This window comes from Micromys minutus, assembly GCF_963924665.1.
Source record: "Micromys minutus genome assembly, chromosome: 16".
Classification (NCBI taxonomy): domain Eukaryota; kingdom Metazoa; phylum Chordata; class Mammalia; order Rodentia; family Muridae; genus Micromys; species Micromys minutus.
In genome coordinates, this window is record NC_137985.1 from 53,701,648 (window position 1) to 53,718,015 (window position 16,368).

Below are 16,368 nucleotides of genomic sequence, written 5' to 3' on the forward strand. Positions count from 1 at the left end.
AGCCACTTTCAAACACCATGAGATAGGCTGGGTGGCAGCAAACACCTTTAATCCCAAAACTCAGAATACAAAGGCAGTTAAATTTCTGTCAGTTCAAGACAAGTGTGATCAACATAACAAGTTCCAGGAGAGCCAGGGCTCCATGGAGCGATCAGTATATTATTATAACTACAGCTACCATAGTCAGTGTGGAGAGCAGTACACCGCCTCCTAAGGAGGAAGCAGAACAGGGGGAATGGAGAGGTGGCTCAGGAGTTAAACACTGGCTGCTCCTTCAAAGGACCTGGATTCAGTTGTGAGCACCCACACAGTGGCTCATAACTCTCTATAACTCCAGTTCCAGAGAACGTCTGGCCCCTGTGGGCACCAGGCACACATGTGGTACACATACATACATGTACACAAAACACAAATATAAAATTAAAAAAAAAACTTCAGAAAAAAATAATTAAAAAAATTCCAAATCTTTAGAAATGAATAAAAAGGACTGTGATGTGATCCAGCAATTCCACTATGGGGTATATAAAAATAAAGAAAGAAAATAAAGTCATTATCTCTATGTTCACAACAGCATCATTCATAATACCCAAGATCTTGAGACAGGTTTTCAGTTGGTTAATAGATAAAGAAATTGTGGTGTATACACAGACAGACGCAGGCACACCAAGTGGAGTAGTGGCCATTGAAAAGGAGATTCCCATTTGCGATGGCATGAGTGAGCCCGAAGGACACTACGACAAATGAAACAAGCTCGGCGCAGAAAAACAAGCATACATGCTTTTACCTACACATAGAATCTAAAACTGTCTCCCAGGGGTGAGAAGGTAGGAGAAATACTTCAGGTTGAATAAAACGTTAAAAAGTACTGTGCGGTACTGTGTGGCACTGTGAGTGTAGCTGATAATCCTGAGGTCTGGCATACAGGAGTGATTTCTCGAAAGCAAAGCATCCATATGAGGCAATGGGTGTGTCATCGAACTTGTGATAATCCATTAAATATCACAGTGTCCACCTTAGACACCTCGGATTTTTGTGGGCCATACCTTAATCATGCTAGAGGAGGACAGCCTTGCAAGGGAATGCTATCCCACAGAAAGTGAGGTGACAGCTGACATGGGAGGAGAGCATCAGCCTTGGTCCTGCCATGTTCAGAGGCAAGGGCCACACCCTTGTGTGGGGAACTGTCTGCTCTCTCTCGGCGCTAACAGGAAGGTCCCCTGTCCTCATGCTCCTTGTTCTCCTAAGTGCTGTGGAAATGTGTGTCTTCTGAAGAGCACAGGCAGTGAGTGTGCCCAGGGTTCCTCTGCCCTGGAAGTGTTGGAAGTGTTTCTAGACACACAAGTGTCTTAGTTCTAAAAGGAAACAAGGATGTGAGAAGCACTGAGAGAAGCAGCTAACATAAACAAGGCCACTGTGACTTCGGATGTGAAGCATCTCCTCAAAATGTTCATGCTCTGAAAAATGGTGATGTTTTGGGGGGTGTCTGGGGACTTCAGGTGGTGGGGTACAGCTGCAATGCCTGGTGGAGGCAAGTTCCTGAGAGTTCTGTCTTCCCCAGGTCCTTGTGTGATCCTCTCTTCTTCTTCCATCCGGAGATAAAGAAACTCATCTGCCATACACCGTTCCTCTATTAGGTGTGCTCATAACCGTGGGAGAAAGGTAAATGAACCAAGCTCACTATGTGTGGGTCTATGCCCCACTGAGATCTGAGGCTCAGGCTTAGATTTAAGCTTCCTAAACATTAGGGGCTTATAAAGTAAGGGGGTGGATAAAACATTTAAGAATAACCACATATGGCAACACTACATGTATCGTAAAGTTGGCCACTTGTTCACTAATCAACACTGATACGATTTCACACGTACACCTGCCTATTGCTCATCATCACCATTATCATCATCACTCGGACGCTGCAAGTCTCTGTCACTGACACAAAGTGCAAACCTTTACAAGGTCCAGGGCTTTGCCTTACTGTTTCAGGATCCTCTGGGATCTACTTCCCCTTCACCAGGTATTGAGTTGTGATTAACAGTGTGCCTATTATAGCATTTAGAAACACTGACTAATAGGCACTTCTGTTTATACCAAAGGCCTATTAAATTTTAATTTAGACATACACTATTAGCCCTCTTATATATAAATAAAATACCTTCCCTAAAGAGGGAAAGTAAATCTCATCGAGCTCCCTTGGTGAATTCCTTATATATCTTGAAAACAAAGATAAGAAGCTCTTGCAAATGATATTACCAGAGGGGAACTGAGAGAGAAGTATTCATTCATTCATTTAATAAATATTTATTCAGCATCTATTATCTGCCAGACAGGGTGCTAGGTGCTGGGCTTACAGAAATGAGCAAGAAGGAATTATGATGTTTCTGTAGACCTCGGGTTCTGCATCCTCTGAAATAAATGTATTCATTTCTGATGCTTATATATCACTTTGAGATGATAATGCTCAGTGAGTTTTTTAAAAATAATGCTAATTTGATTCAGATTCCACTTACAGTTGGAGAACCTGCTGAGGGTCTCTGTGACAGTTCCCCATATGCTTATGGCATTTGATTTAGTAAGGACAGCGCCTTGCATCTCTCTGCTCAGCCTCTCACAACATCCCGTGAGATGCAGGGCGGGAATTTCCCACTCGTTAATGATAGATCAAGGCCTAGTGAATTGTCTGAAGTATCATACTAGCCAGGGTGAAGAGAGGCTGAAATAGTATTATAATAAAATATCCTTCGGTGATTTTCCTGTTGCAGGACAAGACTCTGTATTTAGAAACCAACAGAAACATTTTTTAGAATAAATGGTTTGATGTACCCATGCAAGGTCCCTGATACAGCCTGTATTCAGAGACTCGCATGGGTTAAGCCACCAGTGGATTACGTTTCTGACTATTGGGAGGAATTAGAAGTGTGAAGAGTGAAGCCTAGTTTGTCCTCTGTCCCTTGTTCAGGATACCTCAGTTTTGCTTCAGGCCCAGAGCTATGGAGCCAGGTAGCCACAGACTCTGAAACTGTAATCTAATATAAATATTTCCTCCTCTTGCGTTCTTTTCCTTATATATCAGCAGCAGAAATTCTGACCAATGTCATGTGGCATGTAGTCTAATACACACCAGAGCTTCCGTTTTTGTCTTTCCACACAATTTTACATTGTGACGAGTTGTCTTTTGTGACTGTCCTATTGATGAGGGGACATTACTAAGCACTTGTAGTCATTTTTCATCTCAACTCCTTTTTAAAGATCGGATTTGGGTCCTATAGTCCTTCCTCCCCATCTTCTGCAGGGTCCCTGAGCTCTGCCTCATGGGTGGCTGTGGTCTCTGCCTCTGTTCCTATTCATTGCTGGAGGAAGTCTCTCAGAGGATGACTGTGCTGGACCAGAGGGTCAAGGACTCCACCAGAACACAGGCCACAGAATCAGCTAGCCAGGAGCCATGGGGGCTCACAGAGACTGAAGTGACAGTCGGGGGCCTGTATGGGTCCAACCTAGGTCCTCTGCATATGTGTTACAGCTTGGTCTTCTTGTAGGACTCCTAACAGTAGAGCGGGGGCCATTTCTGTGATTCTTTTGCCTGCTCTTGGGACCTTTTTTCTCCTACTGGGTTGCCTCATCCAGCTTTGATATCAGATATGTGCCCAGCCTTGCTATACCATGCTTGGTTGGTATCCTTGGGAGACCTGCTCTTTTCTGAAGCAAAATGGAGGAGGTGTAGATATGGGGGAAGAAAGAAGGTGGGGGGAGGGACTGGAATGGCAGGAGGAAGGGAAGGGAAACTGTGCTCTGGATGAGAAAATGAATAAATAAACGTTTTTAAGAGATAGTATTTGGGGAGGTGTATAGTGTAGAATTTCTGCCTAGAATGAGAAGCTTTGGATTCAATTTCCAGCAGAGTAAGAAATGAAACAAAAAGATTTAGTTTCTTTTTCCTGTCTTCTTTTAAAATATATCTATTATCATTCATAAATGAGTTTTTTTTACAGAGTTCATAATTAGTATGGATGAAGAGATGGCTCAGAGGGTCGAGGACTTGCTGTACATGATTTCAGTCCCCAGAACCCCGGTGAAAAAGCCGGGGTAGTGGTGAGAGCCTATCATCCCGACCTTGAGAGGAGAAACAGGAGGATCCTGTCTCAAAAAGCAAAAGTCACAGTGTCACATGCCTTTAAATCAGCACTTGAGAGGGGGCATGCGGCTTGTCATTAGGTCTACAGTGAGTTCCAGGCCATCTAGAATCCATCTCAAAACAAAATAAGGGTAGAGGGTGGTTGGTGAAGACAATGAGCGTCAACCTCTGGCCTCCACATGCAGGCAAACACATGAACGAGCACTCTTCCCACATGTACACACAAATGACCCTTTACAACACACGCCACCGTTATCTACGAGCAAAGCCATTTTAAATCTGGGATCTCAATAGCTGCATCTTTGACAGCTTATTTGTTTAAATGTTATGTGAATTCATATTTACATGGGGTAAGACATACGTGGAAAACACAGATTTTCATCTTTCTCCTTCTGTGCTGTGCATGGTTTTTACTACTACCCTTTACAACCTCTCCCTTACACTCCTTCAATCTTAATTAGCCTTCAGCCCCCATCCCACCCATTCTGTACAACCTCTCTTCATTGCTCCAAACAGAAGGGGCCTTGCTCTTCTCTGAATGCACACAGCAAGTGTGAGGCCGTTAAACTGACATTACCTTTTTGATGTCTCCCTTATTGTTCTTTGAAGTTGTCAGTTAAGCCTTTTTTGTGATTTATTTTTCCAGCCTGCCTCCCCAGCTACTCTGTACTCCCTGAGGGCAGGCACTTTCCCATCTCTATTATCTCTGCATCATTCCTAGCACCTGCTATAATGGCATGTGCATAATAGATGCTCACTAAAGCCTTGTTTCATTAGTGTTTTGCCTAAATGAGTAAACTCCAAAGAGCTGGATTTTTCTAGAAGGGCCAAAAGCCCTTCTACTAACAAATAATAATTGATAGTTAAACTAGGAGGACTGCATTGTGATAACTCTCATTGAGAGTGAGCATCACTAACCTTAGTGAATTTTCTCGATGATATAAAACGTCACAGAGGCACTATGTAGGTCAGAAAGAGGACAGACCACCATGAACCTGTAGCAAGTGAAACTGGATGACAGGTATAAAGTGGCTGACAGCAGACATAGCTTGTTTATCTCTGTTCCCTTGATGGGGACATCCAGAGTAGGCCCTCAGAATGTTTGTTCAAAGAGTATGTCAGTCTTTCCTCAACCCAAATCTTTTGGAGGTACTTGATGTTCTTCTTAGGACTGTCCACTCCATAGCTCTAAGCAGAACCTCTCCCCTCAATCTCAGGTGAGAGGGCCAGGTCCTCAACAGGGCTATCCCGAAACTGTCTCCTGGAGTACCACGTATTCTGCTTGTCGTCTCTAAAGGCCTGGGATTCCCCCATTTCCAGTATCCTCAAATCTCAGACCTGTCACCCTGCTGGAACTGTCCGTATCACGTCCCACCGGCTCATTTTCCAGGGGCTGGCCCTCTTCCTTTTTGTTCCGGTCCAATGCTGTTCTGCCTGACACTCCAGTTCCATTTGTCTATTTATGTAGAAGCAGAATCTCAGTCTTCCATTCTTCTTCCGTACACCTCATTCTCATCCTCTGAGTTTTGACACTTTTCACGTCTTGTCTAGAGTTAATTTATACCCAAGGGCTGGTCCTTAGTGCACCCTGCTTACTTATTTGCTTTTCCTTGGCCTTGATCCCCTTTGGTCCTGACTTGCCAGCATGGTAAAATACAGGCCCCAGCTGGGCTGACCAGCAAACATTTGAGTGGATGTAGGCACCACAGTTTTCTGCTTCTCCTGTCTAGTCTAAGATGCATGTAAGTGAAATCATCCACACAACACTCTACACAAATCTGATTATCATTTTTCATATATTTCTCTGATTAGAAATTTAACACATCTTTGTTTACTCTTGAAAATGCAAATGCGGGGACTAGGGTATAGTTTAGCAAGTAGAAAGGCGTAGGTTCAACCCGAAGCACCAAAACAAATGAATAAATATAAACACATAAATTAATTAAACCAAAAAGGGAAATGCAAACAGCATAGAAAACAAAATAGCAGCCATTTTCTTTGCTACTTTCCTAGCTCTGTTGTAATGAACTGCCATGAGTCTGCTGGCTAAGGTGGCACAAATGGACAGCTCAAAGTCAGTAGTATAATGTCCCCTCCCTCTCTTCTTAAAAGAAACCTGAGTGTAATTGATTCCTAGATGATCCAAGATAGTCTTCATTGTTGAAACCATAACTTAGTGACATCTACAAAGTCCTCCTGCCAGAGGTGTCATAAGGGACAGTTACTCTGCCTAATACAGCCTGTCTTCTCATACACAAACCATGGTGTGATATTTTCCTGTGTATCTTTAGGATCTTCTTGCGATGTGTGTGTGTGTGTGTGTGTGTGTGTGTGTGTGTGTGTGTGTGTGTGTGTATTCCTTTCTATAAAATTGTAACATAGTATATATTGTTTCTGGTTTGCTTTCAACCTTCTACTACCACAGAGCGGTTACTTTTACATCTAATCCTCAAATCTCCCAACCGAGTTAGTGGAGGCTCTGCTTAACACACTTAACTTCTAGATATTCTTCAAAAACATGAGCTTTAATATCATAACAGTATTTGCTTCCATTTATATATGATGCTTTTTAAAAAACGTTTCTATTATTAAAACTTGAGATATTTAAAATACTGCCATTTTGTGATTAGTATGTCCACATAAAACTTTTTATTTTTTTATAATTTTTCAAAAGTATATTCTATTAAAATTTGAATTTGTTGTTATAGAAAACAACTATTATGAAAATATCATTGGAATACATAATTTTCATAACTGAAAATTCCCTTGTAAGTTAAGAAAGTTAACCTGTTCATTTTACAACCCAGAACATGGAAGGACAGAGGAAAATGATAAATTCAGATGAATACAGGTGACAGTTGCTCTGTCTGACAATCTGGATCAGAGTGCTGACAGACAGCACAGCTGGCACTGTGGTGGGCTCTACAATCTGAGTCCTTGGGGTGCGTGGGCACACACAGGAGGTGGGTGAGGGAAGTGGAGGCAGACATAGTGAAAGGCTGAAGAGACTCAGGTTCCCGATGACGAGACAGTATTTATCCTTATGTTTAAGCATGGGAAAGTGAAGTCCAGAAAGAATTTTGAGGCATTAGTATGTTATTGAAGATAATGGAAGGAATTCATTGTTTAATATATAGATAGGTAGGTAGATAGATTTAGAAAGAGTTATAGATATATGTGCGTATGTGTTAGAGCAGACACAAAGGACAATCTAGGAGAAAGTATTTGTAACATGTAGATTGAAGAATGAGTTATTTATATAGTAAGAGATTCTATGGATCAACATTTTCATAACTCAGTTTAAAGGGGACAAAACCTGTGACCCAACAATGATTTTTATGACCTGACAGTTAAGTGGAGATAAGATGTCCATTATCAGTAATGAATACTGCTTGAAAGGAGGTGACATTTATTATCTGCTAAACACACAAAGGTAAAGAGGCTGAGAGCACTGGTGTCCTGGGAATGCTAGTCAGGACTCTGCGGTGCTGTGTGAGGTGACATCACCTGCAGAATGGCCGGAGAATGTGGCTGCGTCTGTAAATTGCGCACAGAGAAGATTTGTCCTTTGCTAACATAGAGATGGTGATTACCACAGAGCTGGCTGGGAAGCACTGCAGCACCACCCCCATCTATTCAGATATTAATAAGGAACAAACAGAATCCATAATATGGTAAAATCAGAGAATGTTTGGTTTGCATAACCCTATTCCATTCCTCTAAACACCCGACAACACCTTCCTGCAGGCTCTAGAAGGTGCTCACTCACCTAATAAGTGTTTACTGAACTTTGTCGACCCAATACAGAGATGCTGCTTAGCAAATGACAGAAAACACAAGGAGACATAGGGAGCAGTGTCCACAGGTGAAGACGGATAATCAGATGAACACATAGGCAAGTTTAAATTCCCACTGAGATAATCAGTGATAGGAAACATGGTAGATAATGATGTGAGAACCCCAAACAGGGAATTGGATATTGCCAGGGAAGCTAGCAAGTGGCTTGTGATGAAACAGTATGGGTAGGAAAGGGGGCAAAGGCAAAAAGCAAGGGTAGGGGACTGCAACTTCCGCATCTAGGATGCCAAGACAGGGGGATGAATTTGAAGCCAGCCTAAGGCTACATAGTGAGACCCTGACTAGAGTATTTCAGGCTGAGGGCTGCATATTTCTTGTAAAGGGTGACTTAATGAACAAGAGAGATTGAGGGAGGCCACGTGGGTGGAGTAGATTTAACAAAAAGATCTGAGATGGGAGAAGGCTAGTCAGATGCACAGGACTGGTGTGGGATATCTTTCTCAGAAGTCCATTTAGGTGGTAAGCATTGTGTCTGGAGGAAATCCTTTTCCTCAGAGAAGAGCTATTGCTGAGCTGTGTCCACAGTTCCATCTCCCCCACTCCAGGGACCACAGGCTTCAGCCTCCTTCCTTAGGGCACAGGAGGCACAACATCCCCTGTCCTCGCCGCCACCCTTCCCTGGTGCTCTAGACTTTCGCAGCAGGTGTGATTCCTCCCCTTCCTCCCTGAGGAAGTTCCTGCCTCTTAGTCTGTGCTTTTCTCTCAGTCTTGTGGGTTTGGGAACAGAACGTAAACCCAGGGGAGGCAAATGAAAACGGTCATTGAACAAACCCCAAAGTGCCCAAAACAAAGTCTTGCTTTGAAACCACCATCGGACTCAAATAGCCAACAAAACTGAACAACAAATGTGTAAAACACCTACAGCTCATTTTCACTGCAGTGGGTCACGATCATATGGAGAGAGGGAAACTGCAAAGCCACTTCAACCTTTAGTCAGAGGTCTAAACACGAAACATGAAACACAGAGGCTCATTTAAAAAAAAGTGAGCCTCTTAAAGTAGTAAATCCAAACATTAACATTCTAGAGGAAAAGAAAGCATAGTAAAAAACAAAACAAAACATTTGCACCTTGCATGACTGATGTAACGCTGGCCCTGTATATAGAGAGAGCCTGGCCTCCTTCAGCTTAGCATGGACGGCACAGATGTTTGCAGCTGGCTCATCGGGACACAGTGAACACTGGGTGCTCTCTGACACTGTCTGCTACATGGGTGTGGAGGGTATTTCAGTATCACACATGCCAACTATTCAACTTACCTGCTGCTCTAAGGTGATCGGATCAATAAAAGTCACCAGATCTATAGAAAAATAGCCAACCACGTCTTTCTCTTTGCAGATGTTTCCAATTTGGAGGCACAAAGAATTGAGAACTTGGGGATCCACCGAGGTCTGAGGCATGGTCGTACCAGAAGAAATGAAGGGGCCGTCGGCATGAAACTGGTCACCCATTGACAGCACTCTGACTTCTCCATTAGGTTCTATCAGCATGTCTACGGTGAGGTTGGTGATGCTGTCTGCAGGCGGGTACGCCTCAATTACACCGCCTGGTTGGAAAATCAAGGAGTAGATGAAAAGACACAGGGGAATGACATGCTTGTCGTAGGAAGAAACAGTCTGTGTCTTAGCAAGGGAACTTGGACTCAGATCTCGACCTTGTCATATCCTGGGAAACTTTGGGCAAGTAGTTCAACCTTTGGCCTGCTTTTCCTTATGTATAAAATGGGAGCATATCTACTTTGCCAAGCTTTTGTGAAGTTTGAGAAACTGAGCCTACTGTGTGTTCAGTGCATCACACTGCTGTGCTGTTATTGTTGTGTTGCTGTTATTAGTGATAGCACTCTGTGTTCATCGTTATATACAAGGCTAATGAACTGTTATCATCATCTCTGGACAGCAGCAGTAGATGTGTTAAGCAGTGTAAAGCAATGTGCACTTTACATCGCAGCCTCCTCGAGAGGGATGCCTTTGCCTAGATGTATCCTTATGTGGCACCCCAGAGGCCTCTGGGGCTGCAGATAAGCTTTATTTGTTGTGTTCACCTCCCCCCACTTATCACGGACTTCCTAATGCCATTAGAAATGGGACTGAGGACGGAGGAGTGTGAAGGGGTGGAGTTGGGTTTTATTCCTAAACTGTAGAGGAGTCTGGTTTGGAAATGCTGCCTTTCTGAGCTGTGCCATCCTGCTCGCCTAGAAAACGGGAGTGAAGCCCTTTTCTTATCAGTCTGTGATAGAAACTTTCCCATTTCCTTTAATTTTCCCAACAACCATATGGAAGGAAACTGGATCTCCAAGGGCTGTTCAAGGTCATTGATGTAGTTCAGATGAAGGGCCTCTGCTCAAGACAAGTGAGGTATGAGAAATGCTCAGAATCCTGACTTCTGCACGGCATGCTTGGTACGCTCAGTTTCTGTTTACTTAGGAGGCTGGTACAAGGTAAATATTTAGGCAGTGCTTGAAAAGAATGAAGTCAGCAGTAGAGGAATTTTCTACACTATGGCTGATGGAGAGTATTTGAGTTGGCCCTGACTTGACCCAGAACTAGAACCTAAGCTTGTGCATACTGGTCCTCAATAGGAACCTTACAGTCTTATTTACCTTGAGTGAGAAACATGTGGAGGAATTTTCTCCACGTCGGGAACCGTTTCTCATTGACTAGCTGCACGTGCTGGGCTAAGACGCCTGCCATCTCCTCAGAGATCTTCACCAGAGCCGACTCCTGCAGAAACAAATTAAATAGAACCGCAAGCAATTTTACTACAGAAATGAAAACTGCTTGTGGAGTGATTAAAAACCAGGCCTCCAACAGGCAAAAATATGTGGTTACTGTTTACCCAGAGCCAGAAAGCCATTTTGAGATTGTTCTATTTTTCCAGACATTTCACTTTTCATGTTTCAAAGTGATTCCCCTCCCCCCCAAGCTGATGCTAATTGTGGGTATTGTCTCCAAAAGGCACCTTGTGCTGGTCACCAGTAACCCAGGCTTCAGGCCTACCACAGCCTGACTTGCTGAGTGGTCTCTGTGTCTCCACTTTGTGAACCTCAGTTTCTCCTTGTGTACAGTGAGAGCTGGACAGCTTATCCTTAGCTCCTTAGATGAGAACACTTTTGTTCTGCACATCTCCCTGCAGGGGAACCGAGGAGGAATAATCACATAGGTAAGGTCTTTCTTTGACACTGCCATCTCTTTACTCTCTGCCCACTCTGTTGATGGGTAGCTGCCTCCAACAGCTTTGACAAGAAGGCCTAAACTCTTGACTAAAACTGTAAAGGTGGGATTAGAAGTGACGGGACAAGTTCTAAAGTTACAACCTCAAATGCTGCAGACCACAGTGTCACATGGAGGCTTAGATTTTTTTAAAAACCTACTTTCATTAGAGTTCTTAAATGCTTCAACCTCTCAATGATCAGATGCAGAGGGAGAAGATGGTCAATAGGACAAGGGGGTGTGGATCTGTTTAGAAGTAAACTTCTGTGGAGTGATTCCAAGTTTCATTATCGGAAGTTCAGTCCATTTGAATGAGTAGCAGAGGCTTGATCCAGAAGAAACCAAGAGGCTCTGCCAATCGGCATGAATACTTTAGTGTATTTCTCTCTGCCAAGCTATGACAAGTGAAGATCAGTGAAGGATGCAAGGTGAACCAATGCAATAATAATGTTATCAATGAAGACCAGTGTCATTGGAGACCAATGAGGACCAGCAAGGTGAGCCACTGCTGGAGCATCCTCCGCTGTGTGTTGGGCTATACTTATGCTCTTTCCAAGCATGGTCCTCTTAAGCCTCTTCTCCAGCAATACATCACATGCCCTTTCAGTAGACAGCTTCCAGAAAAACATTCCACGACACAACTAAGTCTCCAAAGAAACCAAGAATTCCCTCTTCAGTCACCAGACTAGCTATATGTGTCCCTACCTCTATCATTGTTGATATGATCCAGAGACAACAGAGCCTCCTGGGAGGAGTAAAAACCAACAGGAAGTCTATCCTGTTTTGTAAAAGGTGTTGGCTTGATGTGATCATTTCATTTCTATCCTACCTTATAATGCTCTTAAGCGGCACTAAAACTTTTCAAATAGAAGCCACAGTTGAGATGTTATTTCTGCCAGACACAGGGCAGGACACTGCATTTAAGTACATTTGGTGGTGAGTGTTCATGTTCTGATGCAGAGCAGGAACAAAGCTCTAGCTTGCTTTGGGGTCCCAGGCAAACTATGGATTTAAGAGTAAATACTGAGTTTTGTAAGAATCAGCTCTAGGGGTGAGGCTGACTGTAATCCTAGAAGTAATCTGCACACTCAAATTTCCCCAATTTCCCTAACATTATGACCTAAGTCTCTCTCAGGCAAGTGGAGACTCCTCTGTTCAGCCCTCTCCTTTTGAAGGGACCATCTACTCTGTCCATCCTATATATCCATTTAAGTAACTGTACTACAGGAAAACAATTACAGGGCTGTTTTGCAAAGGAAGAAGATAGAGGGGAACAGTGAAGGAACAAATGAAAGCCTTGTAGCTTAATTTAGAAACTGCATCAGTGTGAGAGCCAGGTGCCAGCTCTTCAGCAGGACACTTTACAAGACTGTGCAAAACCTGAGTGTGATACACAGGTGTGCACTTGACACTAGGAAGCTTGTTACCTTGTATGCTGTCCTACACAACAATCACCGGAGCACAGACTCTGTGATATACTTGACCTCTACTACTATAGTCTTGCCTCCCTCAAGCTCCCTTTGTCACCCCCCCCAGCTCACCCCTTATTCTTTCTTCCCTGCTGTAGTCAGGTGTCTTCCCCCGCCACCCCGAATATCCTCTAGCTCCTAAGTGACGAAGATATTAGCTTTGCGACCAACGTTCCCATACCCAGAAGAATGCTCCACGTTTGCACAATGAGGCATGAGAGCGGTGAACATAAGGAGACGGTCTTTAATGGCTGAGGTTACAGAATAACAGAAGATGGAGATCTCTCGGCCGGCTTCCTCCTCACTGCCGAGGAGTCACCTGAAGGGCCGGCCACTTTAGAAATACCAATTCTGCCTGGTAGATTTTATAGGATTCTCTGCTCTAAAGGCTTCGGAAAGATAAATGAGGTGACATATAGAGTGTCATGTCAGTTGCAGAATATTAAGTGACTTACAAGGCTTCTGGACATAGGGCCATACTGTCTCTGCGGCGTCTGCCAACGAGTCGAGCCATTCTGCCACCATGTCTAGCATTTGCACTCTGCACAGAACCACAGCAAGAAGGTAGATTTCCAAAAGAAAACCTTGCTACAGGGACCCGAAGGAAGCCTTGTGTCTCATCATGAGAACTACAGGGTGGCATTCAGTGAGGGACACTGGGGCACTTAGAGGCAGATTGAGACCATGATTAGCTCTCTAATCAATCATAGTGGTCAGAGGGTAATATTAACTATCTATTTCCAAAGGGTTGCATAAGTCTTAAATGAGTACCTTAGTACCTCCAGCCTTGGTGCCAATGAAGAGAGAGGCTTGTTCCTTCGCCTCTACAAAATAAAAGCTATAATAATGGTGATGATCAATGGAAGTTACAGCTCACACATTCAAGTAAGGGAGGGTGCACACAACACATGTGTGTCTATCACATCTGTCTTTCTGTTATCATAAGCCAGGAGCAGAAGTATATGTTTACAAACTTACAGTGTAGAATTAGGGGGTAATGACAATTCAGCATTTCCCAGAGCCCATCATCTACACTGCGCAGGTCATTTAGGGCCAGTTACTCTGGGTATGGGAGGGAAGATATATTCATTGTGAACCATAAATGATAGAAAATCATGCCTTATTTCTTTAATAAAATTCAGGGTGGGACTGGCTCTAGAAATGCCCTGTAGAGCGCATGGCTAGAGGGCATCCCTTACTCTTCAGCCCATCCTTGTCACCGCATAGACTGACTTGCTCATTTATTGTTTAGCACCCAGAATTATCTCTCCAAGTTTTCAGTAATATAATGACCTGGACATTTCTAAGGCATCCTCAGAAGGCATTTGATTTCTACTAGCCTGACTAACATAAACTAGAGACTCTTCTGGTTATACATGTATCTTATTTCTTGGCTTTCTCTATTTCTGTCAAGGAAACGTGAATTTGAAGGAACAGATATGTTAACTGAGGGAAGTGCAAGGTATCTGAGGGGAGCCACCAGTGTGTTCACTTTAACACTGCCTTAGTGACCAAAAACACTTTCAGCTCTAGAGGGTTAGTTTTCCCACCCAGGCAAATTTCTAGTGGTGTGTGTGTGTGTGTGTGTGTGTGTGTGTAGGATGGGGAAGAAGAAAGAAGGATACAAATTAGAGTACTCAGTCTTGCCAAAAGAAATCCAAAGAAACATGTCTTAATCTTTGGATTAAGACAGAGTGTAAGGAAATCTCACAGACCTGCCTAGATCGTTCTGCTCTATAGGTGCTTCTGATAACTCAGAAAGGGGGTCTGGACAGTACACCAAGTAAGAAGGGTAGGTGGCCGACCTGATAAACTAGGATTGTCAGTAAGACTGTGGACTACTGGGGACAAACGCCTCGTGTGACAGCTGAGTGCAAGGCTGCAGGAGCTACATCCCTGCGTTGTTCAGACAGGGACATGTGATGCAGTGCCAACGGTGCTGGGATTGGAAGTGGCTGGTGGCACAGAGGTAGGCAGAAACACCATTCCACACTGAAGGTGAACTTAAAAGGCTGTTCATTTTGTAAAACTGCTATGCTCATTTTAAAGATAATAGCTTTCACGCTAAAGCCATGTGCCAGGGTGTCCTAGGTTTACCATCTTACAGCCACTGTCTATAGATACGATCTTTATTTCGTGTCATACAGCTAGGAAGCAGCAGAACTTGGGTTTGAGCCCAGTTGTTAGCAGTGTGCTGTGCTAGAGGAGGCCCTGTGCCTGTAAGTGCCTTCAGTGCATCCAGCACTCTGATCACATGAGATCAACTGTAGGTGCAGGGCAATATGGGAAGACAGCAGAACAGATGTGTTGTTGGCTACACAGCATACGTGTCCCCTCTTTCAGATTAAGGGTACCCGTCACTTCCTTTCAAAATGGCTTCTCCCTGTTCTTTGCTATGGAAGATTGATGGCGGGGGATTCCACCCTTACCTCCAGTGAAGAGCACCTTTGCTGGTGCAGTTCAGGGATGTGACCAATCACTTGCTGGGAAACACCTACGGGGCCTCTGGACAGAGTGTGCTCTTCTGAGTTTATACCCAATGAGATGTCCTCTCTCTTGCCTGGACCAAGAAAGAGTTCTGGAAGCTACTGGCAGCCATCTTGCAGTGCAGCAAACAGCCAGCCTTAGGAAGGAAGCAGCCTTACGCATAGTTCAAAAAAGAGATGGGAAATTGTGGGTCCTTGGTGACATTACTGAGCCACCATCTGGAGCCAGTTCTTTATAGGAAAAGCCATTGAAGTTGAGGGTCTGTTACTTGAAGCTTAAGCATTTGAAATGGATATAACAAATGGGCAGTTGAAAGCATGTGCTCCCATCCCACAAAGGTAGCGTAAGCGGATGTTCTCATCACCCTGCACGGTGACCACTCGCATGAATTCCCCTCACTCCTTCCCACGAAGGCCATTAGGGACAGCCCTTCTTTAGGTTGCAAAAATATGTTGAAAGGATGAAGGAAAAAAAGAAAGTGTCTCCAACAAGTCGGAAACTACTTCCCATACCTACTTAAAGTTTAAGGACAGCTTTACTACTCCGTGTTTAATTGTTAATGGAGAATTTAAGAATCAAAAATGCCAAGTTTGTCTTCGATGAGATGGAAAATTATGCTGCAGTAGAAGGTAACATAATGTAAAACAGCCAGCTTTACCAAAGCACACAAACGTTTTTGGTATGTAAAATTGCTTTGTAAAATATTTGCTCCATCTGCTAAAAGCGGCAAAGACAATTTTCCCTTGATGGCTAATGGCCCATTTCGGGCGCTTGGCAAGTGACTCGCTGCAGTGGCGGATCTCACGGAACAGTGTTGAAAACGCGGTATAGAATTCCACACGTATGTCGCATTATCCACTCACTGCTTCTTGAGGAGTCTGCCCCTCATTATCGAGGCCTCTACCTTGCACCAACATGCAGGCCTAGCAGTTGATTTGACTGGAGAAGCGTTTTGTCCAACTGAGGCACATATGTTATACTTCCATTCCAAAGCTCAGCACAACTGCTTCACTGCCACCACCACCGCCGCGAAGTTCATTCCCTCTCCACTTTCCAGCACTGACTGCTGTTTCTCTTTTCCCTCACCACAGGGAGCGGAGCTTTTTTCTTTCTCTCTTTCTAGGCCCATCCTGACGCACTGCATGCTGGGGGTTTCACTAGATAAAGATTAAGTGCTTCTAGAATTCTTAATTGAACTTTGCACATACACAACAAAAGGGG

The 16,368-nt window shown here is 43.8% G+C and overlaps 1 protein-coding gene across 1 annotated transcript in view; it reads right to left on the reverse strand.

The window, feature by feature from the left end:
* Positions 1-16,368, reverse strand: part of IQCH (IQ motif containing H) — a gene marked incomplete at both ends in the record, with an annotated part of 170,461 nt that overhangs the window by 36,436 nt on the left and 117,657 nt on the right. Inside the window, 2 exons of the mRNA XM_080930607.1 lie at positions 9,242-9,528; positions 10,582-10,702. Coding sequence (XP_080786733.1) covers positions 9,242-9,528; positions 10,582-10,702 — 408 coding nt within the window. The remainder of the gene's footprint in view (positions 1-9,241; positions 9,529-10,581; positions 10,703-16,368) is intronic.